The 26,258-nt window shown below is 44.3% G+C and overlaps 1 protein-coding gene across 1 annotated transcript; it reads right to left on the bottom strand.

The window, feature by feature from the left end:
* Positions 1–238: 238 nt before the first annotated feature.
* Positions 239–25,932, bottom strand: LOC132570087 (low-density lipoprotein receptor-related protein 2-like). Its single transcript, XM_060236524.1, has 14 exons — positions 25,738–25,932; positions 24,861–25,050; positions 23,226–23,444; positions 20,526–20,709; positions 19,675–19,876; positions 17,171–17,335; positions 15,870–16,070; positions 11,861–12,404; positions 10,190–10,318; positions 8,031–8,141; positions 6,987–7,223; positions 3,874–4,363; positions 545–656; positions 239–311 (listed from the first exon to the last, which is right to left on the bottom strand). Exons 1-14 carry the CDS (start codon positions 25,930–25,932, stop codon positions 267–269), a joined length of 3,024 nt encoding a protein of 1,007 aa, XP_060092507.1. The 3' UTR covers positions 239–266.
* Between the last annotated feature and the right edge of the window lie 326 nt (positions 25,933–26,258).

The raw sequence follows: 26,258 nt of genomic DNA, 5'->3' as shown, positions 1-26,258 counted from the left end.
TTTGTCAAGGCAGGAGCACCTTCTTTTGCCAAGCAAAGAAACCATCTTTCCACATACCAAAAGGAAGCACTGGTTCTTCAGTGCAGCAGGTACACCGCTTTTTGTTTAGGGGCTACATGACAGGAGGGAGAAGATCTAATCTTCATTTCTATCAATTCAAGATGATGACAGTATACAAACAGGCCACCACACAACACGTTTTCTCCTAAAGCTGCAGTTCAAGAACAAGACAGCCTTGGAGAATTTGCAAAATACTTTATTTTTCGTTATACATCTGTGTCTTTGTCAGTTGTCAAGGGACTGCTCGGTTCCTGTGGAAAGAAAAACAGGGTTTAGCCCAGCTGGTGAAGTCAACGGATCCACTTGCTTTTCTTCATTAATATAGAACTGAATATTGAAATGGGATTCTCCCCACCCCGCTCAAAAAAAATACATGGAGGGGGTTAGATAGGCTAACTAGGTGAGTCCCAGATCTAGTAGCCCCTTCACATTATAGAATATGTTGTTTTAAACTTGGAACTGGGATCTTGCCAATGACCTTTACCTCTTCCGGCTCATAAGCGCTATTGATGCAGGTTTCGCTTTCTAAAATGCTCTCTTCCATCTCTGTGTCCTTCTGGTATGTCAGCATCCTAGTTGATGATGTACTTAAAGTCCTTGAGAATGAGGCACAAAAATTAACCATTACCAGGCCATTAACAAAAATTAACCATTACTATCCTATAAAGCAACTGTGACAGTACAGATCCAGCAGTTTCCCCTATAATTTCATCTATGCTGCCCTGCAACTGAAGAACGCTTTTTGATATGAAAAGTCTGAAGTTCAAAGAAATTACAAATTAAGAGTGTCACTGAAGTTATGCTGAACTAAACTGGGTGATGGAGTGTGGGTAGGCTGTAGGAGGGGATGAGAAAGGAGAACTCTAGGGAGGGGCCGTGGCTCAGTGGTAGATTATCTGCTTAGCATGCGGAAGGTCCTGGGTTCAGTCCTTGTCATCTCCAGTTAAAAGATCCGGCAGTGGGTGATGAGAAAGACCTCTGCCTGAGACCTTGGAGAGCAATTGCAAGTCTGAGAAGACAATGCTGACTTTGATGGACCAAGCGTCAGACTCCATACAAGGCAGCTCCATGTGCGTCCAAATGTGTCCATATTAGAACCAGCAGAGTCAGAGCAATCCGCTTAATTGGATGTAGCCGAATAATTTTCCTAATATTCAAATAACCTCTGGAATTGGCTGCCACAATACAGAGGTCATGCATGGTGAGGGTGCTATATAAACAGTGAAGACTAGCAAGTTCCCAACAAGAAAGTTATGGAAGTTTTCATTACCTACAAGTGCCAGTATTCCAGTGTAATCCACAACACTGAGTTATAAAGCCAAGATGCTCACTGATCTTTACATGAAGACTAAGAACATAAGAGAAGCCATGTTGGATCAGGCCAATGGCCCATCCAGTCCAACACTGTGTCACACAGTGGCCAAAAAATATTATATATATATATATACACACACACACACTGTAGCTACTGATGGACCTCTGCTCCATATTTTTATCTAACCCACTCTTGAAGCTGTCTATGCTTGTAGCCGCCACCACCTCCTGTGGCAGTGAATTCCACACGTTAATTACCCTTTGGGTGAAGTAGTACTTCCTTTTATCCATTTTAACCTGACTGCTCAGCAATTTCATTGAATGCCCACCAGTTCTTGTATTGTAAGAAAGGGAGAAAAGTACTTCTTTCTCTACTTTCTCCATCCCATGCATTATCTTGTAAACCTCTATCATGTCACCCCGCAGTCAACGTTTCTCCAAGCTAAAGAGCCCCAAGCGTTTTAACCTTTCTTCATAGGGAAAATGTTCCAACCCTTTAATCATTCTAGTTGCCCTTTTCTGGACTTTTTCCAATGCTACAAAGAAGGCCAACGCCATGCTGGGAATTATTAGGAAGGGAATTGATAACAAATCAGCCAGTATCATAATGCCCCTGTATAAATCGATGGTGCGGTCTCATTTGGAGTACTGTGTGCAGTTCTGGTCGCCGCACCTCAAAAAGGATATTATAGCATTGGAGAAAGTCCAGAAAAGGGCAACTAGAATGATTAAAGGGTTGGAACACTTTCCCTATGAAGAAAGGTTGAAACGCTTGGGGCTCTTTAGCTTGGAGAAACGTCGACTGCGGGGTGACATGATAGAGGTTTACAAGATAATGCATGGGATGGAGAAAGCAGAGAGAGAAGTACTTTTCTCCCTTTCTCACAATACAAGAACTCGTGGGCATGAAATTCCTGAGCAGTCAGGTTAAAACGGATAAAAGGAAGTACTTCTTCATCCAAAGGGTGATTAACATGTAGAATTCACTGCCACAGGATGTGGTGGCGGCTACAAGCATAGACAGCTTCAAGAGGGGATTGGATAAAAATATGGAGCAGAGGTCTATCAGTGGCTATTAACCACAGAGTGTGTGTGTGTATAATTTTTTTTTTTTGGCCACTGTGTGACACAGAGTGTTGACTGGATGGGCCATTGGCCTGATCCAACATGGCTTCTCTTATGTTCTTAAATTGCTGTAGGAATACTACCTATTATATAATTTCATCATCATTTAATATGCCATGTTAGTATATACACTTTGTTGGAATGTATTTCAGATTTTATTTTATTTTGCTATCAAGTCACAGCTGGCTTATAGCAACCCGGTAGGATCTTCAAGGCAAGAGACATTCAGAGGTGGTTTTGCCATCACCTATGAAGCTGCCTTCTACTGAATCAGACCCTCGGTCCATTAAAGTCAGTATTGTCTATTCAGACTGGCAGCAGCTCTCCAGGGTCTCAAGCTGAGGTTTTTCATGGCTATTTCCCTGGACCCTTTTTAGTTGGAGATGCCGGGGACTGAACCTGGGACCTTCTGCTTACCAAGCAGATGCTCTACCACTGAGCCACCACCTGCCTCTGTGCAGCAACCCCAGAGTTTCTTGATGGTCTCCCATTTAAGTACTAACCAGGGCTGACTTTGCTTAGCTTCTGAGATCTGATGAACTTGGCCTAGCCTGGGCTATTCTCAGTCAGGGCGCAGATTTCTACTCAGTTGTAATTTTTGCTATCCTAATCTTATTACACTGCTTACTGGGTGTCTCATCCTCTTGGCTGTACATTGACATAATGATGCAATGTTCCCTACAAACTACAGTAGTTTAAAAACATGGCTGAATTATGCAACAGATCCCTATCTCTCGGATATTAACTACGAGAGATATAGATGGGCCTTTTTGAGAGCACATTTTGGTGGTTTTCCTTCTGCAGTCCTATCTGGTAGGCTTTCTCAGTTGCCATTACAGAAATGATATTTCCCCTGTTCTGGAAAAGCAGTTGAATCCGTCATGCATATTCTATTGCATTGTGGATTTTATCAAAAAGAAAGATTGCAACTAATTATTCCATTTCACTCTAAATTCACACCACTGAAGTATTATATGAATTATAGGACTGAAGTGCTCTGAAAATATACCTTAGAAGGTACACAGAAACTTGTAACTTATGCGGCTGCAAAATTCTGTACTACAGCAATTAGAAAGCGGAAATGTTTGCAACGACTGAAACAGACTTCTAGAATTCAGACTTTTATGGATGTTAGATGACTAAGAGATGTTGTAAACTTATGCTGGTCTCCGACCATAATAAATATTGATAATCAGTGATAGACACAGATTATAAATGATGTAAATGAAATAAGAGCATCACAACATGAGAAGTCAATGCCATGCCAAGACACTGTTCAGATCCCATTATTGCAGAGCAAGCATTTGAGCTCCCTCCCTATTGAAATGCCCTCAAGTGTTCCCCTTACCCAGAAGGTGTTTTCAAGAAGCTCACCTTGTTAGCGTTCTTTGCTTCCTGAAGAAGATAAAAGCTGCCGTGGCCGCCATGGCGATGAATAAGACAAAGAGAGTACTTAGGATAACGGTACCCGACCTAGACCTGACTTCTTCTTCACAATAATCCCCACTGTACCCCAGCAAACAGTGACACCTCACTACGTCGCCTTCGACAGTACAGTCACCCCTCATGTTACAGGTCTCACTGCTGCAAGGCTGGGCCTCCAAGCCGCTTTTCCACACTTCCTGTGTGCCAAAGGGCCATTTCTGCTTCTGTGTAGTCCTCCGGTGTGTGCTTGCAGGAAATGCCCATGTCGTCACTTTCTGGGGTTTAGAAGTTCTCTTGTGATATTGTGTTACCTCTGGTTGTACATATACAACCCCAGTAGTGGGTTTCTTGATGGTAGCTTTGCCAGCAGTGGTCTTAGTGGTTGCCCAAGGTACACTTGTGGTCTGTGGTCTTCCCCTGCCAGGGTACATGTAGTTGCCTGAAGGGAGAAGACCATTACATTTGGCACCACTATAAAATAGATGAGGTGGGCATAGTACCAAATGGCAGGAAGGAGAGTTGTTAGTTAAGGTTACCTATTTTCAAAGGCTATAATGCCTCCCTCACCCCACCGCAGAACAGTTTAGACAAGCTTTCAAGAACAGTTAGCCTCCAGCCTGACCAGCTCAACAGTTTCAAGTGTGGATCTGGTAGAGGAGGGGGGTGCTCCTCCAGTCCAGAATGTTCCTCTGAGATAGCCCTGTAATTGGTCAAGGAAAGTCAGGAGGTTATGGCCCCACTTTTCCTACAAGGCATAGCCTATGATGGGGTAAGTACACTTTCCTTTTTGAATCAGTTTTTATACTCTTACTCCATCTGTTTTGCCTATGTACTGTTGCTGTATATTCCGGAACACCTTTGATTTTAGTCAAGAGAAGCCAACATTTTCGCTGCAGAAGTGTATAAGATAGAAGGTTTTTTGTTTCCTGCATTCTATGTAGCTGAACTGCCACTGGAGCTATATGCATTGCTTTTAAAAAAAATCTTCTCTTAATTTTCTTCTATAAAATTTTCGTTTGCTTTATGTATGAGTCGCTGAAGAGTTCTCTAAACCAAACCCAGTTTAAGGTTGGCTATGTTAACACATCAGCACGGGCAGACAACATAAAACTAAGTTTCCAGGATTCTCTTGGAAGAGGAAATTATTAATACTGGCTTATGTCTGTGGTACCAACATGCACTACTATGTATTTATTTAATTCATTTATACCCCGCTTTTCTCCCCAGAGGACATCATTACATCATTCTCCCTTCCTCCACTGTCCTCTCCTAAATTTTATTTTAACAACCCTGACCAGGTTGAAAGAGTGACTGGCCCAAAGTCACGCAGCAAATTTCCATGGGTATAGACTGGGATTCTCTCCTGGATCTTCCAGCTACTAATCTGACATTCTTCACCACTACACCACAGTGCGACAGAGGAACATCCATTTCAACAAATGTAAACATTTAAGTGTAATAAAATAGCGTATAAGTTTTGATATCATAAGCTACTTACTTCCTTACCTTTACTATGCCTGCACACTTATTTCACACAATATTCAACGCTGCTGGTGAAACACCAGAAGTGTTTTATCAGTCCTTAATAAAGTTCACAGTGCATCTACAGTTGGAAGACACAACCCTGTGTTGCCATTTCCATGTCTTAAATTACTGCTGTCTACTTCTGTACTTTCAAGATCATGAAGATGCAGTCCTTTTCCATCTAGCACTGCTATGGCTTCAGGTGTTATCTATACCATCATGAATTACCACAAGGTTACAGGTTTTTTAACTTATGAATATGGTTATATATTATGTAATCCAAAAAGATTGTTGAGAATATCAAAACAAGTGTGCATTCGGGGATCACATCATTTTTCTGTTTCTCATGATTTACTGCTTGCATACGCTCAACTGGAGATAAAATCCTTTATCTGTACCACTTTTTTGTCTTCATTTTAGTGGGCAGTGAACCTTAAATTTGCAAATGTGTCTCTGTATTAGATGTCATCAACTCTCTTCCGACTTATGGCAGCCCTATTAATTAGTCCTCCAAAACATCCAACTGTTAACAGCCTTGCTCAGGTCTTGCAAACTGAGGGCTATAGTTTTCTTGATGGGAATCCATCCATCTCATCTTGGGCCTTCCACTTTTTGCTACTGGCTTCCACTCTTCCTAGCACTATTATCTTTTCCAGTGACTCCTTGTCTCCTCGTAACGACCAAAGTGTGATAACCTCATCTGCAAATACACTACGGCAGGGATGTCAGACATCTGGCTTGGGGGCTGAATGAGGCCCCTGGAGGGCTCCTATCAGGCCCCCAAGCAACTGGCTGTCATCTGCTTCCTTCTCTCCCTCTCTTGTTTCCTTCTGCATAACAGCTTGCTTTGCAAGGCTTGCTCAATCACACAGGAGCTACAGAGCAAAGTCTCTATTTTCTCAATTGGCTGAGGCTCCTCCCTTGTGAAGGAAGGCGGGGGGAAGGAAGAGCTTGCTTTGCCAGGCTATCACAATCATACAGCAGAGCTACTGAGCCAAGCCTCTCTTCCTTCAATTGGCTGAGACCCCCCCCCATCCCTTGGGGGAGGCAGGAAAGAGCCTGAGCTTCCTTTGCCTAGTTCCCTGGATCCTATGGGAGAAATGCAAAGAAAGCACCTTTTTAAGACCAATGAGTGCTAAAGTTTTAAGCATGTATTAAGGGTTGTTTTTTTTAAAAAAAAATTCTTTAATTGTGCTTTTCTATGTCCTTTATAAAGTTAATATCTCAGCTATCTAATCTTAAATAGGTACACATATGGCCTGGCCCAACATGGCCCAGCCCAACAAGGTCTCATTTATGTCAGATCCAGCCCTCATAACAAATGAGTTTAACACCCCAGCACTACGGGAATTTCACTCTTTTGGAACTTATCTTCAAAACATCATGAAATAGTGAACAACATGTTCTAGATATGGTTTTGTTATTATTCTGCCTCTTGTCCTTACCAACCTAATTCTGAGGTATGTTGCAGGGGGACACACCAAAGGCTACCTTGACAATAAGCAGTGGGTCACATGCCAAGGTCAGGGTTTACTCACAGTCTGCCTCATCAGATCTGTCGGGGCAATCGAGGTGACGATCGCAGACTTGCTCCGTTGTAATGCATTTGCTGTTATCCTCACAAGCTCGAAGAGGTGGCACACACATCACCGCTTCAACGCATATGGTGCTGCGTTGTAGGTTATATCCACTCGTGCACCTACAGCTCCTGCCTCCCGGAATCGGTAAGCAGATTTGGCTGCATCTGCCATTCTTTTCCGAACAGCCGTTGCTACCTGCAAGCAAATGGAAGAAATGCTACCTGCTTCAGATCCATCACCATTTCTCAAACTGGCAGGGAAATGGAAACGTATGCCTACTTGACTGCCTGAGCCGTGCTTCAGAATCACTGCTACAGCAAATCTAAAGAGATGTCCAGAATTTCCAAAGCCTGCTCAAACTGGACAGTGTTGGCAAGGCTCAAAGGGTCCCCTCAAAGGGTGCAGTCACCAGCAAGGCTGGCGCCAACATACCCTGAGGTGTGGCAACTGCCAGGGCCTGGGGTTTCAGATGAGGCTGAGAGCCCCCCAACCACATGTTCCCAGGAAAGGACCTGTAGGTGATGTGAAATAGCAGCACTTCTGGCAGGCACAGTGGTGGTTTTTCCCATGGCTTTTTTTGTAGCAGGACCTCCTTTGCATATTAGGCCACATAACACAGATGTAGCCAATCCTTTTGGAGCTTACAGTAGGCCCTGTAAGCTCCAGGAGGATTGGCTACATCGGGGATTTACCCTAATATGCAAAGGAGGTCCTGCTACAAAAAAAAGCCTTGGGTTTTCCTTTCTGCATATGCCACCCACCACATTGGAGAAAGGATATACAATTGGAAAGAAGGAACACAAACAAGGAGAAGGAAGGTATAAGTGGAGGGTGGGGCTAGTGGTGGCCAGAGGACAAGAAAGGGCTCCTTGGCACTCTGCCCAGGGGCCCCCAAAACCTGGAAATGGTCCTAGGCACCAACACAAACCTGCCAGGCACTCAAGTCCTCGGCTAATATAACCCTGGCCTTCCTATGTCAAGATTACAACACAAGGCCTTTACCTTGTTGGCTCAAGTGGCTGTAAATCTTCACGTCCACAAGGCTCTGCTCTAGTTGAAACCACTGTAGCTCTGTATTCTGTTCCAGTTTGCTGTACCATATCCTGGCAGAGTCTAGGAGGGAAAGATTAGTCGCAATGAAGGAGCCCTGACAATGTGTATACCCATCTATACATACAGCACTTCCACCATTTTACATCTGGATTTCTTTTTTGCCGTCAAGCCGCAGATGACTTATAGCAGGGGTGACCAAACTATGGCTCAGGAGCCACATGTGGCTTTTCCATCTAGCATATTGTGTGGCTCTTAGAGCCTCCACCACACTGTTGGCTGGCTTGGAGAAGGCAATGTCTCTTTAAATCACTTCTCCAAGCCAAGCCAGCTGGCAGCTTGGAGAATGCATTTAAAGTTACTTTCTTTCCACCTCATCTCCCCCATCTATTTGCTGTCCTTCCTTGCGGTTCTCAAACATCTGGCATTTATTCCATGTGGCTCTTACTTTAAGCAAGTTTGGCCACCCCTGACTTATAGTGACTCCACAGGGTTTTCACAGCAAGAGGCGTTGACAGGTGGTTTGCCATTGCCTACCTCTGTGCAGCAACCCCAGACTTCCTTGATGGTCTCCCATCCAAATGCTAACCAGGGCCAACCCTGCTTAATTTCCAAGGACTGACAAGGGAGTCTATGGTGCCCTGACGTGGATTGCCCAGGCTAGCCTGATCTCAGCTCCTCTGGAATAGCTTGAACCGAGGCAGTCCAGGAACTATGATAGCTTAAGCATCACAGAGGCACTCAACTAAACGTCACTTAAACCTTCCCATAAAGGTGACCCTTAAAGATGAGTTCTTTGAGATATCAAATTAAAATCTTTCCTAGACTATCTGGCTCCCCTGTTCTTTCATCATGACATGTAGAGAATGGTGTCGAGAAACAGGCAGCTAAGGAGCAGAGGTCCATCAGTGGCTATTAGCCATAGCGTATTGTTGGAAGTATGTGTCTGGGGCAGTGATGCTCTGTATTCTTGGTGATTAGGAGGCTTCTAGTGTCCTGGCCCCACTGATGGACCTTTTGAAGGCACAAGGGTTTTTTTTGGCCACTGTGTGACACAGAGTGTTGGACTGGATGAGCCGTTGGCCTGATCCAGCATGGCTTATGTTCTTAGGACCCCTCTTCTACTCTCCAACATCTAGTTGTGTATTTGTCCAGATCTACAGGCCTAGACTTGGGGAAGTTTGCCTCCTAGTCCCTTCCGCATAACCCTGAGGGTAAGCAATGCAACATTATCAGTATAGGCCAGGGGTGGGGAACATCTGTCCTGAGGGCCCTCAAGACCACTTGGTCTGGCCCTCAGGGATTGCTGGGCTGACCTGAACCACATGGTGGCCTCCCTGAGGCCCAGCTTGTCAGTGAGGATTGTGAGGCACAGCCGCACTGTGCAGCGGCTCCCCAAGGGCCAGCTGGCCAGGATTGCTGTGGAGCCTGGAAAAGTCACTGTCACAGTTCAGGTAAGTTTTCCCTCCATTTCTTTATTTCCCTTTATTCTCCTTTCTTCCCCCCTTTCTTTATTTCCCTTTATTCTCTTTTCTTCCCCCCTTTCTTTATTTTCATTTTTCATTTATTATATTTTCATTTATTACCCAGCTACCACCAGTTCAATTTACACCTGCTTATTCAAGATGGAGTAGCCTAATATGCAAATGAATGTATGACCTAATATGCTAATATTGGGGGATGTGGTCTAATATGACGTGGACTATTGCACCCTTCTTAAATCTTCGTTCGCGAAGCCAAGCCGAGAGAGCGAGAGAGAGGTCTAATATGCTAATAAGTTCCTGCCAGGCTTTTTCAACCAAAAAAGCCCTGGGCCTAGGCATTTGCCTAGGACTGTGGGTCAGGTGTGTGTGCCAAATTAGGCTCTCCCCACATGACTTCAAATAGAAAAACAATTATTTGCATTAATTTTGCTGGCCTGAATCATTCTCCCTCGACAGAGCACTGTTTTTTAAGCTGATAATTTTGTATGGCCAGCAAATGATGTTATAAATATCCAAATGGACCTTGGAGGAAAAAAGGTTCCTCACCCCTGGTATAGGCCTTCTTATCACTTGCTGTACATTTATTTTGAAACCAATCGACAAAGTTGATGTTTAGAGCCTGCTTACTGTTTCGTGGTTCTGTTGTCCAGATCATCATTCCCCCTCCAGCTGCAAAGAGCTTAATGCCACGCGGACTTCCCCGAACTACTCGGAACCGAGTGCCGTCCAGCCGTATCCGTTCCACAACGTCTTTGGCTGCAGCAAAGACAATTTGAGTCTTGATGTGCATAGTTTACTGCATGAGAACCATCCCCTCCCTTCTTAGAAAGCAGTTAAGTCACCCGTTAAATTTCAGCATGTTTTAGTGAGATAAAGGCCTTAAATTTGCACAATCCTTGGGCCTCTGAATGAAGTGTACATTGGGAGCTTGGCTGGAGGGTTAACGCTTCCCTGGAGAAGAAGCAGGGTGGATCCTACCTCTGTCCTACCACTCGACTGAGCAAAGTTCACGTAACTACACCTAACCTATTATTTTGGCTCAAGTGTGAAACCTTCTGCCAACCTGAGAGTCTCTTCCTGCCCCACACCAGCAGGAACTAGGAATAACCTTCTACTGGCTGTCAACACTCTGGTATGGGTTAGTCGGGGCGGGGTGCAGAGCACCCATCCAACCCCTTTGTCATCCTTCTTTGCAAACCCTTTTATCTGTGACTGAAGAGTCATGAGGACCCAGGCAGTATAAACAACAATAAGTTTATTATATGCTCAAGAAGAAACAAGTGAGTTGTAAAAACTTTTAGGCAACAGTGAATATGGAAAAACAGTAAAGGCTGGCACAAAGAAATAAAAGCCCTGACACAAGTTCTATTTAGACTTCCCTTCTTCTAATACCAAGAGACTCACCACGCTTGAATGAGGGCACTCTCCTGCTGCAGCCTTTCCAGAGATAACACTCCTCCATCTGCAGCCTCTCCAGAGAGAACACTTCCCTGTCTCTAGCCAGGTCTATTTATTTTTTCTTCTTAGGTCCCACCCCCTGGGCAAGTTTTCCCTCCTAAATTTCTGCCACCCAATCAGAGGGGCAGCAGGAATCCTGGGGAATATAGGCCCACTAGCAACTTCAGGTAGGCTTCTCCCTCTAGGCCTAGGGAATGACACTTCCATTTGAAAAACAGCTTAATTTGGATGAAGGCTCTTTAAAGAAGGGTTGGATCCATCTCAGTCTGCCTCGACTTCCTAAATAGCAGCACTTTTTCAAGCACTTGCATGGCACAGCATGATTGATTAAAATGTGGAATTCATTGACAGAGGCTGAAGTGATGGCCACATGAATAGACAACTTTAAAGGGGGGTAGACAGATTCGTAGAGGATAGGTCTATGGAGGAGAGGCCTTGGTGACTGCGGGGAATTTCCATGTTCAGAGGCAATCTCCTTCCCTTTCTCTCCCCACAACAGACACCCTTGTGATGTAGATGGGTCTGAGAGAGCACTGAGAGAACTGCTCTTGAGAGTACAGCTCTGAGAGAACTGTGACTAACTCAGGGTCACCCAGTTGCTTGTAGGTGGAGGACTGGGGAATCACATCCAGTTCTCCAGATTAGAGTCAGCCACTCATAACCCTACACCATATTGGCTCTCTGGATGCTGGACTAGATGGACCACTGGTCAGACCCAGCATGGATCTTATGATGGGACAGTCCTGTTTTTGTATACCCCTTCCTTGCTACGCTGTTTTCCATACAGCTGGCTGAGTACTTTTTGCCCCAAACAGTACACCGTGAACGTTTGCTACTTACCCTGATCAGCCCAGTACAGCCAAGTGCCTGAGTCTACTATGGATAAACCAATAGGCGTGTGGGCTCTCCTCCAGAGAACTCTCCTCCTGGTCCCATCCATGAAGGCACATTCTATTTTGGAATCCGACGAACGGCCCCCAGAATCCAAGTCAACGAAGCACATCATTGCACTCGGGGGATGCAGTGCCAGAAAAGCTGGGAGACGAAGGTCCTCACCAATCACCACCAGCGGATATCGGCTGTCTGACGTTGCTACATTAATGGAAGGGCGTCTATCAATCCAATAGATGTTGCCGCTCAGCCAGTCCAGAGCTAGGGAGATCACAGCACCTTCTACCGGTAGGATTTTCTCCAAGGAGGATCTTCCGGCATCTTTAATCATCAGCGTCTTGATGAATCTGCCCTCCCGTTCAGCAAAATAAAGAGCTGAGCGGTGTACAGAGTAGTCTGTGACCGTCAGGGGGGCCGTGTTGATCAGGGGGATACTCGTGTGATCAGGAAGAGCCACCTGTCCTGCTCGGGAGGGGAACTTCCTCAAATAGATCTAGGAGGAGACACTTCATCAGGACCGAGTTTCTAAGTTCCAAACTTCTAACATCACATAGCCCATTGTTTAAGTCTGACAGGCTCACACACCAGCTCAAGATCAAGATGGGTGGCCATGGGAGTCTGTCCGCAGCAGAAGAAAAGAGTAAGAGTGTGGTAGCACTTTCAAATCTAACAAAATTTGTCGCAGGGTAGCAGCTTTCATGAGTTACTGCCAGGGCTAGGGTTTTATAAGTTGAGGGGCTTTTCTAAAAGTCAGGGGGGTGCTGCTTCTCAGAGACTTTCTGAGGTAAGGGCAAAAGCTGGAGGCTCTGAAAGTGGCCAAGTCGAGGCAGCCAACCCTAAAACGTTGGAATCATGAAGGGACTGCCCTTTGTGTGCGGGCAGGAGGGGTTTCCTTCCACCTCCCTCTCCCCCACTCTGGCACTTTGCAGCCAACAGCTCCATCTGTCCCCCCCATCCCCGGCCTATTCCACACAGTCTCTTCCACCTCCTGCTTTTGCTGCTGCAGTGCCCTGTGCAGCTCTCCTGGCTCTAGCTGCCACTGATGACAGTCTGACAGCTCAGTCATAGCAAAAAAAGAGAAATAGACTGCTCCTCCCCACTGGGGGGTCCCCTGGAAATTGGGGAGCCTGCCTGGAAGTCAGGGACAGTGCCCCACAACTCCCCCCCGGGTGGCTACAGGCCTGGTCACTGCTCTCTATCACAGATTTTGTTAGTCTTGAAGGTGCTACTGGACTCTTTTCTAAAGCAACACAAGACACTGTTATCCAAAGCAGCATCACCTCAGATCACAACTCAAGGTACAAGACCCAATGAAGATGATGGACAACAGATTCAGGACAGGCAAAGGGAAATCCTTCTTTACACAGAGGATGATTGGGATGTGGAAATGGTCGCTGGAGGATATAGTGACGGCCAAAGGATTAAACAGCTTTAAAGAGGGATTAGATAGATGCAAGGAGAATAGGTCTGTACCATGGTGACTGAGGGGAACCATTGTGTTCAGAGGCAATCAGCCTCTGAATCCCAGTGGCACAAAGCAACATCATCAGGGTAAGGCCTCAGCTGGCCACACAGTGTCAACACAGGATGTTGGACTAATGGACCACTGGTCTGACCCAGCAGGGCTCTTCCTGTGTTCTTAAAGTATTTCAAAAGGTGCAAACTTATGTATTAACTTCATTTATTACCTGCCTTGCTTGCTGAAACTCAAGGCAAATTACAGAATTTTTAACACAACACACGAAGCTGCCTTACACTGAATCAGTCTATTGGTCCATCAAGGTCAGTATTGTCCACTCAGACTGACAGTGGATCTCTAGGGCAGGGGTGGCCAAATTTTGGCATGAGAGCCACATTTGGCTCCTTCACACATATTGTGTGGCTCTCAAAGCCCCCATCACCCATCAGCCAGCTTGGAGAAGCCATTTCTCTATAAATCACTTCTTCAGGCCAAGCCAGATGGCAGCTTGGAGAATACATTTAAAGCTGAAGTTGCTTTCTTTCCCCCTCTCCCCTCCCCTATCTTCCTTCCTTCTGGCTCTCAAACATCTGATGCTATGTCTTGCAGCTCTCAAACATCTGATGTTTAATTCTATGTGGCTCTTACATTACATAAGAGAAGCCATGTTGGATCAGGCCAATGGCCCATCCAGTCCAACACTGTGTCACACAGTGGCCAATTTTTTTTTTAATATATATATACACACACACACACACACACAGTGGCTAATATCCACTGATGGACCTCTGCTCCATATATTTATCTAACCCCCTCTTGAAGCTGTCTATGCTTGTAGCCGCCACCACCTCTTGTGGCAGTGAATTCCACATGTTAATCACCCTTTGAGTGAAGAAGTACTTCCTTTTATCCGTTTTAACCTGACTGCTCAGCAATTTCATTGAGTGCCCACGAGTTCTTGCATTGTGAGAAAGGGAGAAAAGTACTTCTTTCTCTACTTTCTCCATCCCATGCATTATCTTGTAAACCTCTATCATGTCACCCCGCAGTCAACGTTTCTCCAAGCTAAAGAGCCCCAAGCGCTTTAACCTTTCTTCATAGGGAAAGTGTTCCAAACCTTTAATCATTCTAGTTGCCCTTTTCTGGACTTTTTCCAATGCTATAATATCCTTTTTGAGGTGCAGTGACCAGAATTGTACACAGTATTTCAAATGAGACCACACCATCGATTTATACAGGGGCATTATGATACTGGCTGATTTGTTTTCAGTTCCCTTCCTAATAATTCCCAGCATGGCGTTAGCCTTTTTTATTGCAATCGCATACTGTCTTGACATTTTCAGTGAGTTATCTACCACGACCCCAAGATCTCTCTCTTGGTTAGTCTCTGCCAGTTCACACCCCATCAACTTGTATTTGTAGCTGGGATTCTTGGCCCCAATGTGCATTACTTTGCACTTGGTCACATTAAACCTTATCTGCCACGTTGACACCCACTCACCCAGCCTTAACAGATCCCTTTGGAGTTCCTCACAATCCTCTCTGGTTCTCACCACCCTGAACAATTTAGTGTCATCCGCAAACTTGGCCACTTCACTGCTCACTCCCAACTCCAAATCATTTATGATTAATCAATTAGTAAGTCTGGCCACCCCTGCTCTAGTGTGTCCAGGCAGAAGTCTTTCACACGACCTACTGCCTGGTCCTTTGAAGCAGCCTGAGATTAAACCTGGAACCATCTACATGCAATGCAGATTCTCTGGCACTGATCTATAGCCCCTGCTGGAGCACAGTACATTGAAGAGGAGTATGACACAAGCAATATGGTAAAACTGGATAGAATTTTTTGAGGAATTAAAACACAATGGGCGTTTTCGCACTCACGTTCAGCCGGCGCGACCCCCCTCTTCACCGCGCAGGATCTGCGCGGATTTCACATTAAATGCCGTGGAGCAGCCGGAAGAGCCAGAAACTCCCGTCGCAAAAGCCGCGCAAATGGAAACTGCTTTTTGGCGGTTTACGTTTGAGCGGCTTTTGCGCCGGGAGTTTCCGGCGCAAAATCCGCGCAGATCCTGCGTGGTGAAGAGGGGGGTCGCGCCGGCTGAAGGTGAGTGCGAAAACGCCCAATGTAACTGACAACGCAGTAAAAGTGAGGAGAAAGAAAGCTTCTGTTCTTAAGCTTCTTAAAAAGAAGTCAGGGCAGACAAATATATTGTTGTTTAAAACAGTGGCAATGTTATAACTGTGATGAAAGCTTTCATGCAAGTACAAGCATCCTTTACTGCAATCAAGATGAATCTGGGGGTCTGAAATGTAGAAAATGTCAGCCATGAAGTGAAGCAGCTTTGAACAACAACAAAAACAACCCGGCAATGCTTACGTAGGACTGGGGAGGGGGGCAACCTAGGAGCCCAGATGGAGGTCTAGATCTGGACAAGTCGAATCCAAGCTCACTCCCTTCTTAGCCAAGTCTATGTAGGAACCCATTTAAACCAGTACCTGTGTAATCACTGTGGGTGAAACCAGAAACAAGAACGCCGACTGCTCTAGAGGGATGCATGTTCTCATGTCATCAGAAAGCACGAGGTCACGTGGGCAAAAACAGCTTCCTCTTCCATAGGATTTTAACAGGCACAGATGCGAACAGCCTCTTGATTCGCAGGGGTTAGGTGCCCTTGGCTGGAGATTTTGATGCATTACCTGTGGGGTCATAAACAGTTTGCTGGTTTTAATGTTTTCTTTTACTTGGGAGTTGATTGTAAATTACGGAGCTCTCTAGTACTCTGGATAGACAAGCCCTACGGTAATGCCAATGTTCATGTTGTGCTAAAGCAAAGGGAACTCAGTGTAAGATAAGAAACAAGAGAAATTCACCAAGAAATGTATTAAAGTTGATGGTGAGACAACCAACCACAATTAGAGTTCATCTTTATGCTATGAACTCCATGTCTGAATGTAATGTCTTTGAAACTGGGTTCCAACTGGATACAGAAAACAGACTGAAGACAACGCACTGAAATGCCTTTGGAATTTATGTAGAATGGGCATTTGAGGCTGAAGGAATTTGTCAAGTATCCCTCTATCTCATCTTTTGAGAATATACAGGACTTTCTATTTATGGGCCAAATTCATAGAGGGCAACTGGAAAAGCATTTTACTTTTGTACTCAAGTTTCTGTTAATGTGTTTATGAGCATAATTGTGTACATGGACAGAGTTTGATTTGCAATTGTGATTGGTTGTCTCACCACCAACTTTAATACATTTCTTGGTATAAAGTATGAAATGAAATAGAAACTGCTATATGTAATTTTAGTGATTTAGTGGATTTCTCTTGTGCCCAATTTTCATGTTGTGGCATGGGGAAAATTCTTCACTAACTAGTTAGTTCTCTATACAGCTATCAAACCCACAACTCCAGGGTAACTTTTGCTTCCATAAATTAGGCATTTTGAAAAAGAAGAACTTGAAGAATATTTTAAGAAGGCATTCTTAATGGAATTCTATTCATAAAGGATCTTGAAGAGGGAGATCATAGGATGGGACTTCATGTTAGGCTACATATCTTAATAGAAACAGCTCTTCGGCTGCCCTGAATGGTATTTTTTATTATTCTAAGCCAAGTTTTTATTTAGCCAACCTTGAATTTTAGGAAAATTGGAGGTTTGTTCTGTACCAGGCATTGATCTGAAAGAACTTGCATTTATTCTTCAATCTCACTGCTATGCTAAGAGGATATGCCCTTTTGTTCCAAAGACTACCCCCTTTACACTGTAAGGACAGTTGAAATGTTGACCATACCTTAAGCCCATATGGCTGCCCATGGCGTTTAATGAGGACTTCTCTGTTCTTGCCCGTCTTTTTGTGTACCTTTTGCACAGTCCTCGTTTTCATCTCGGACCAAAAGACGTAATCCTCAAAGACCGCCACAGAGAAGGGACTATGAATTTGATCCAGCTGGAATACCTAAGAGAGAAAGAGAGAAAATGTGTGAAGAGGTCCCAAGTCAATCAGGCAGTGAGGAATTTTAGAAACCAGCAGTGATTTGAGGTGCATCACTTCAGTGATGGATGGGCTGAGGTCCCTTTGTGTCAGTTACCAGTTCCCTGCATGCCTGTTATCATGTGTTAACAATGTCTATCAAGACATTAATACAGCAGTTAATGTCTTGCTAAGACTCCCAAGAAGGCTGAAGGAGCCAGATGGGGAGGGAGGGGGAAAGATAAGAAAAAATCTGCTACGTTGTCAACTCAGCCTGTGCCTTCAGACAGATAGTAAAGTTCTTGTCTCAGAGCCTGGTTTTGGCCAAAGAAAGTCCTTGTCTCAGGAGAGTGTGTTGCCTCAGAGCCTGGTTTTTGGCGAAAACAGACAGATACCAGTGAATACTTTGAAGAGGAGCTATTGTCGCAAAAGCTCAGTCAGTCAGTCAGTACCTGTATTGGCACAATTAGGCTAGTTTCCGTGGAAGAAACTGGAATTTGTAGAGGCAGCTCACACTTATGAAATTTAAGGTTGGTGAAAGGCTAAAGGTGTACCACAAGAATAAAAGCTTGGTTCACAACTGTTTTCTGCACCCAGTTACTGCAATGAAACCGTAACTGTACGAGCCCAGCAAATGCTGTGTGTTGACACTTGTATATAGTATCAAGCCTCTATATCCTTTCCTTGTGTTAGTTTCCTTGACCAAGGGTCTCAAGCTCAACATAAAACAAGACAAAGTTACACAGCAGAATACAGAAATAATTTGAAATCAAAGTAGATTAACTAAAGAGAAAAAAAGCCAGTAATCATGATCACAAGACAATAACCCCCAAAATAGCTAATGTTAATACAAAATCTCATAAATCCCATTAACAGTATAAATCAGATTTTAAAATCTAACAGCACGACAGATAGAGGCGTTTTAGAGCAAGCCTCTGCATGTATATAGCTGTACATAGTTTTAAGCCTCAATCTTTTTTCATCCAAGAAAACTAACGAAGGTGGGACTTTCCCCTCTGTTTCACACCTCATCTGAAACACCTGCATTTAGAAGCCACTATGACTCAGACTGTCAGGTGGAAGTTAGGATACAGCCCACACTAGTCAAACATCACATCATGTTACCAGCATGGCGTAGTGGTTAAAAGCATCAGACTCTAATCTGGAAAGCCGGGTTTGATTCCCTGCTCCTCCTCCACATAAGCCTGCTGGGTGTGACCTTAGGCCAGTCACAGTTCTCTCAGAACTCTCACAACCCCACCTACCTTACAAGGTGCCTGTTGTGGAGAGAGGAAGGGAAGGAGATTGTTAGCCGCTTTGAAACTCCTTCTGGTAGAGCAAAGTAAGGCATAAAAACCTACTCTTCTATTCAAGTGTTGTTAGCCTGACAGCCCAGCCTAGCTTGATGTCATCAGGGTTTGGAAGCTCTGCAGGGATGACCATGAAAGACTGGAGTTGCTAGTAAGAGGAAGGCAATGACAAGCCATCTCCACTAACCTCTTTTCTATTAAAACTCATTGGTCCTGGGGCCACAGTGAGTCAGTTACTATTATTTTTATATTCTAATGCCATTTTAAGAGCCTGACCTGCAGAGGTGTAGACCAGAGGTGTCAAATATGTGGCCTAGGGGCCAAATCAAGCCCCCAGAGGGCTCCTATTGGCTGCTGCCTGCTTCCTTCTGCATCACAGCTTGCTTTGCCAGACTTGCTCAATCACACAGGAGCTACAGAGCAAAGCCTCTATTTTCTCCACTGGTTGAGGCTCCTCCCTTGGGGAGGGAGAGCTTGCTTGACCAGGCTTTCTCAACCACACAGCAGAGCTACTGAGTCAAGCCTCTCTTCCTTCTATTGGCTGAGGCTCCTCCCCCTCCTGGTCCCCTGGGGAAGGAAGGAAAGAGCTAGAGCTTCCTTTGCCCAGTTCCCTGGATCTCATGGGAGAGATACAAAGAAAGCACCATTAAGACCAACAGGAGCTAAAGTTTTCAGCATGTTTTAAGTTTTTAAAAAAATCTTTAATAGGTGTTTGTCTGTGTCCTTTTTAAAGTTTATATCTCTGCTACCTGGCATTACTTTTTATGACACACATGGCCCAGCCTGACAAGGCCTCATTTACGTCAGATCCAGCCCTCATAACAAATGAGTTCAACACCCCTGACATAGACTCCTTTGCTGCCCATCTTCAACAGAATTGTTTTAAAACCAAACCCTGCCAAGTCTTTCAACAACCCAGTAAACTGTTCAAACTATGCACCATAAGCAAGATTCCTGGTTTCATCTATTTTCCACCAAAGCTTGGAGATATGCAAGTTCATCAGAGTGCTGTACCTTCACGTCTGAACCATCCAAGTCGGCTGAGCCAAAGCAGTGAAGTTTGTCATCCACCCAGAAGATTCTCCAGCCCAAGAGGTCAATGGTTATGCTGGTGGGCCAACCGAGTCCTGTGTTAATCAGTACTCTTCTACTGCTTCCATCCATGCTGGCTTGCTCTATTTGGGGCTCACTCCCAATTTCGGACCAATACATCAGTCTAGGGGATGCAATGATGTAAGCACACTGCTGTGAGAGCAAATTCGGTCATTAATAGCTTGCATCATCTCTAGGAGAATTCACTGTATGAATCCTGAGCATTTTGCATGCTTCCTATCCAGTCTACAGCTATACAAGAATCCTGGAACTACAGACAGAAAGAAGCCCAGAGTTTGAGATACACAAGTCAAGGTGCAGAATGCTATTACTAGCTTTCCCCAAAAAGATTCCTGGACATTTGCGTGCAAGGGTCATGACCAGTGAAGTACAGACCAAGCTTGGGGAGATACTATAGACTTGAGATGATGGATAACTTCAAGAGTAACTCCATGATATGGCCAATACATGTTGGGTCACAGGTATGCAACCATATGGTCAGAGGTAAACTGGAGAAACTGTCCTTTAAAAGTGCTCATTTACTTAGTGTTGTGAAAAGGAGAAAAGCTTTTAGTTGCCCTCCAACCCTACTTTTGCCAATGGAAAGTTTATAGGGATTGTCTCCAAGGAAGCAAATAGCTTTTATTCTCTAGGAAGGAAACTAGGAAGGCATGTACAGCTTTGGAGGACATTAGATTCTCATAAGCTATTCCAGCAACACGCACAGGTGTTTTTAAAAGCAACAGCTGCAGGTCCTGGCATCAAAACCTTACCCATCCAGAGGATGGAGAGCCAGTGACCGAGGCTGATCCAGGTCTTCGTCAAGAACCACGGCATATCCTGGCTTTTCTCTCCAAGTACCATTCAGCTGCGTTGCCAAGATTTGCCCTGCTGTCCCATCAGTCCAGTACAGATTTCTTCCTATCCAGTCTACAGCTATACAATCAGATTTTATTCCTGAAACAAAAGTGAAATGTCAAGGGTTTATGCATTATTGTTCAAAAGTTTATGCATTTTTATTTATTTATAATCTACCTTTCTCACTGGGACTCGAGGCAGATTACACAGAATAAATCAGTACAATCAACGGAGTGGGACATCTAAAATACAATACAATAGATAGGAATTTACTTGTAGAGATCTGGAAACCCAACAGAGGTGAAGCACGGTACACTTTACATTAAGCAAAAGCAAAAATTACATAGCGGCTACCTACTTACAGCAACAGATGCGACAAACTATACACCATGACAAAGTCTATAGTCCCTAATCCTTTACCTCAAGCTTCTTTCTGAACTGTATTGTTACACTGAAGCCCTGTTTCCTGTGCAAAACATGAGTAAACCATGTGCTCACTGCAGTTATTTTCATTGTGTTCTAGGACATGTGAAGATTTTAGTGCTTTTGGCTGCTAGGATATTGCACCAGCTATTAGAGCACTCTTTTTGAAGTTCTGCCATTGCATGCAAATTTTGTAGGCCTCCTGTATTGGCAGTTAAATGCTACTTTTTAATCTCATGACAGGAAGTCTGGCTTCCCAAATTCAGACCAAATAAAACATGAAGGCAAGCTTTAGACCACTTTAGTTGCCTTTTTTACAGGATGCAGGGATTATTTTCAGCCGGTATTATGCAGGAATGTCCATTTTATTTGTTTATTATTACTGTATTTGATTTAATTTCTATCCTGCCTTTCCCACAAGTGGGCTCAGGCAGGTCATATGGAAAAACTAACAACAAAATTTATTTAATTTAATTTTTAGATTTATATTCTGCCCTATCCCGCAAGCGGGCTCAGGGTGGCTTACAACACCAACTATAAAATTATAAAAGATCATTAACCCCAAAAACCAAGATGGCATTCTAGAAAATCATTTCACAGTGGCCCAGCACAATATAGCTGAAGAGAAAAAAAGAGGCCAGAGCCCATAACAACTTTCCAGATGCTAAAATTCACTGCTTATCAGATAGACCAGAGCAGATTACAGCAGCAGTATAGTGGCTAGCATTTCCATAGCATCAACCATTTTGAGCCTGTGGGTACCTTTTGGATTCTGAAACATGATGGTGGGCACAACTACAAAATGGCTACTGCAGGAGACAAAGCCTGTCACAAAATGGCTGCCATAGCATACATTTCAGTCATGCAGTGAAGATCCTTGTGCCAGCTTTTGCCAAAGCAATGGTTTTAAAATGCACTGTTAATCAAGCCTCCAATGGCCAATCAGAAGCCTTGCTGTGCAAAAGCCCAACCAGGCTACACGCATTGTCTAACTACACTTGACATGCATAAACATGCCCACGGGCACCATGTTGGAGAACACTGGTCTAAAGCACCTGATAGGCTTGGATACTCAGCTTCAACACCTCTCAGGAAAAGCACTTAAATAGCAAAAGAAGTTCAACATGTTTATGCCCATCTTGAAACTGTATTTGCTTGCTAGCTACCTCTTAGTCTTAAGGTATTAGAGGAAATATGTTTGGCTTCTAGGGAGACCTTTTTTTTTGTAGCATCTCCTAAACTGATGTACAGTTCTCTTACTCTGTCTTCTCAACCATCTTCTAAAATTCACGTGGCCAGTTGCATGTCAGTGCTTTCAGCCTAGCCTAGGAAACATCATACTCTAGGAAACAGAAACTAGATGGCCATCTGACAGCAAGGCTGATTCTGTGAACTTAAGCAGATCTTGAGAAGGAAGGCTGGAAGGGCTGCAGCAGTGCTTTGTTCTCATGGCCCTTTCTTACACACCCAGGTGAATGCCGATTGTCACTTTGGGCTCAAGAATTTTTCTCCAGGCCAGTATGCCCAGGGATCCTGGAGGGTTTTTGCCATTTTCTGGGCATGGACAGGGCCGATGCATGGGAATAGGCAAAATAGGCAGTCCCCTAGGGTACCACCTGGCCTAGGTGGCGCCCCCTTCCTAACGCATGACTCTGGCTCCTGAGCACTGTCCCCTTGTCCTCTCCCATCACCAAGCCACCCCCCTTTCCCCCATGTGTGACTTGGCCTCCCACCTCATCCTGTCCTGCCACCCTCCTTCCTGACATGGCCAGCAAGCACATATTCTCACAATTTTTTTTAACATCATTTTTTTAAAAAAAAATTAAAATTAAAAATCAGTAAATTAAAAATGTGAAAAGGTTCAAGTTTGGCGCTCTTCAATTTCCCTATATTTTTTAATAATGGGGGGGGGGCGCTAGTGGGTGATTTGCCTAGGGCACCAGAAAGCCTACCATCGGCCCTGGGCATGGAGGAGCGGGTCACTGGTTGTGTGGGGGGGCAGGTATTTGTAAATTTCTTGCATCGTGCAGGGGGCTGGACTAAATGACCCTGGAGGTACCTTCCAACTCTGATTCTATGATTCTAAGTAGCAATTTAGAGTCAGATTAAGTTCCAATCTATATGGATTTGATGGGCTTTTATCAAGTCTGCAGTCAAACGTGCTGTCTTAACATTAAAAAAAAAAGACCCACCTTTTATTAAACTCCCCTTTTCATTGGTTTGTGTGTTCATCCACTTAATACTTTCTGCATTAAGATCCATCCAGAATATTTTTGGGTCCAGAAAGTCATAGTCAATGGAAAAAATGATGAAGTCTTTCTCAGTAGTCAAGATAACAGTCTCCTCCATGCTCCTCAGTCCATAGAGGATCAAGGTAGACTGGACTGCAACTAGCAGCATTGGTTCAAAGCCTACAGCACAGACAAAAATAGATTTTGAGTTTGCACTGGCATTCTTTGCTCCTTTCCATCACCAGTTTAATACCTCCACATACCTGTAAGTCACCTGAGTAGGCTTTGTTGGATCTCTACCTTCAGATTACAGTAAATATTCTGCAATCTTCATCCTTTAGCCAGTTGCTAGAACAAGAAATAGCTTACTACAGGTATAATTTCCCTATTCAAATACATTCTGTAGTTCTATATTGTTGGCATCATAATTAACACAGCAATGGTGCACAACCTGATTAAAGAGTAAATAAAGATAATTAATCTTTATTTATTCTTTAATCAGATTATGTACCGTTGTGTTAATTACTCTGCCAACAACGGAAGTAACATACTTGATAGGAAAGAGGAGAGAAAGATATAGGTTTTAAACTACATCTCTAGCTGAAAGAGAGGGGAAGACTTGAGTATGGCACTTCTGAGGAAGTGGGAAATTGTCCTAAGAGTAGCAATCTGGAGACAGACAAGGAATGACAACAGGAGAAAGGGTGCTGACCTCACTATCCTGTCTAATTGTCTTCTTGTTGCCCCCTGGAGGGTCTTCTTTTTGTACACCCGACATTGCCTTTTCCAACATAAATTTAGAGTAATATCCAGACTAACACTTTTGTAGGTTGGGGTGCCAATTCTGGCTTGGGGATGGTGCCTGGACAGGTGGCACAGTAAAAGAGCTCAATAGGGATATAATGTCATACTCTGTCCTATGAAGTCACCATTTCCTCCAAGGCAATGGATTTGTTGTCTGGAGATCAGTTGTAATTCCAGGAAAACTCCAGAGCCCTCCTTGAAGTTGATAACTATTTGTAGACAAGCCTTATCATTAGGGCTTTTTTTGCAGAAAAAGCCCAGCAGGGACACGTTTGCACATTAGGCCACACCCCTTGACACTAAGCCAGCCAGAACTGTGTTCCTGTGCATTCCTGCTCAAAAAACCCCATGCTTATCGTAATACAGATTCAAGAGATTAACATGCCTTTATTCTGTATGTCATTTATGGCCAAATAGTTCATAGTGATCCTCAGCAAATGCTGGATTTTTCCCATTTGTCAGTACTGGGAACTCTAGTGGTAAAGGATACTTTTAAGGGCAGACAACTCCAGGGATGCAGGGCAGAAGTTATGGGCCAATTAACAGCTTTCAGGCTGCTCAGTGCAACTTCCCGCTACCAGTTCAACCAACATTCAGCTAGCAAATTAGAGGCAGTTCTTGCATTTCTAGGACTTCCTTCCCAGACACCTATGGTTGCATGCAACTCAAGCGAATCAGCAATCAGAGCCAGGAACATCAAAGCATTTTGTTTCACCTTCCTAATTCCAAATGGCCTTGGTCTATATTTTAAGCCATGGCAGAAGAGCCAAACTATGCTGATGAGACTCTTACCGGCTGCTTTGCATGTCTGGCCATCTGGTTCCAGGAAGTACCCAGGATGGCAAGTGCAACTGTAGGCACCATTTTTATTGACACATGTCTGGCTGCATTTCTCCTCATATTTCAGATCTTTGCATTCGTTTATATCTCTGCAAGAGTGTCCATCGCTGCTTAGCCGGAACCCCGCATTACAAGCACATTTCTGAAAGCAAGAACACACGTCAAAAGCTTCAAGTTTTACTAACATCCGCTGAAGCTCTAGCAGAAGTCTTACACCGCAGCCATAATAAGATGCTGGAACCTTCATTCTCAACAGCATCACAGTTAGGAAAGGCAGCAACAACAGTACAGTAAGTTTTACCCATTTGAAGAATCTAACTAGAACAAGAAGGTATAGTGTGCCCTAGGCACAGAGGCAGAAAGCTAAGGAACCTAAGAACTGGAAGCCTCTATCAGAAGACTCCTGCTGGTGGAGCTCTTAGCATCCCAATGTGCCATCTTCTGCGCCGTATGCATGAAGTGCCACCAATTCACAACCAACATGGTGGACCTGCACGGTTTTCAAGGCAAGAGATGAACAGAAGTAGCTTGCCATTGCCTGTCTCTGCAAAGCAACCCTGGTATTCCTTGGTGGTCTCCCATCCAGGTATTAACCAGGGCTGACTCTGCTTAGCTTCCAAGATCTGATGAGATCAGGCTAGCCTAGGCCAGCCAGATCAGGGAATCTTCTGTGCTACAGAGGTCCAAAGAAGCCCTGCCTTCCTCCTACATCTATTCATCCCAAGCAAGTGAAAGAGTGAATGCTCTTAAGATAAAACCCTCCTTTCTAGTGGATGGTCTACACTTTCCATTTAAAGTTATTTTAAATATTCAATGCCATTAAACTTACAGGTCCAGCAGGTGTCCTGTAACAAAATTGGGAACAAGATCTCTGACATGGCAGGACACACAGCCAACCTTCATCTGATCCATCCGCACAGTCGTGGATGTCATTGCAGACATGAGTGAAATTGATACAGGTTGGGCCACACCGGAATTCGTACGCTCTGCATGCCCTGGACCCACCTATGGTGGAAGGAGACATTTAACAAGAAGACTGTTGTGCAGGAATGATTTGGCATGCCCCTCCAAATTCTTCACGCTTGAACTCTGCCTCTTACAGCACTGAAGCAGATTTGCATTTAAAGACCTGATTTGGATCACGTCACGGTTGCAGGGATGTTTTTGGATAAGCAATAGTCCTCCATACTTTATTTCAAAGGATGCACAAAGCAAAAGGGTTAGGAAGACATTCTTAGAGGGACTTGAACTGCAGTACAATGGAAGGGCTCAGGAGGTTGCTTTTATAAGGCAATAAGAGCATAGTCTGCTGCAGCGTTCCCCAACCTTTTTGGAACCAAGACAAATTTT

This window comes from Heteronotia binoei, chromosome 4, assembly GCF_032191835.1.
Source record: "Heteronotia binoei isolate CCM8104 ecotype False Entrance Well chromosome 4, APGP_CSIRO_Hbin_v1, whole genome shotgun sequence".
NCBI lineage: Eukaryota > Metazoa > Chordata > Lepidosauria > Squamata > Gekkonidae > Heteronotia > Heteronotia binoei.
The sequence above is the reverse complement of the archived record's forward strand: the minus strand, read 5'-3'. Positions and strand labels throughout refer to the sequence as shown.

Excerpts from the sequence above, each read along its gene's own strand:
- LOC132570087 (XM_060236524.1), bottom strand. The coding sequence starts at position 25,932 with ATGTCTCCTTCCACCATAGGTGGGTCCAGGGCATGCAGAGCGTACGAA. Across the intron at positions 657-3,873 it reads AAGCAAAGAACGCTAACAAG|GACTTTAAGTACATCATCAA; the intron begins GTGAGCTTCTTG and ends CTCATTCTCAAG. Across the intron at positions 312-544 it reads GCGCTTATGAGCCGGAAGAG|GAACCGAGCAGTCCCTTGAC; the intron begins GTAAAGGTCATT and ends TTCTTTCCACAG.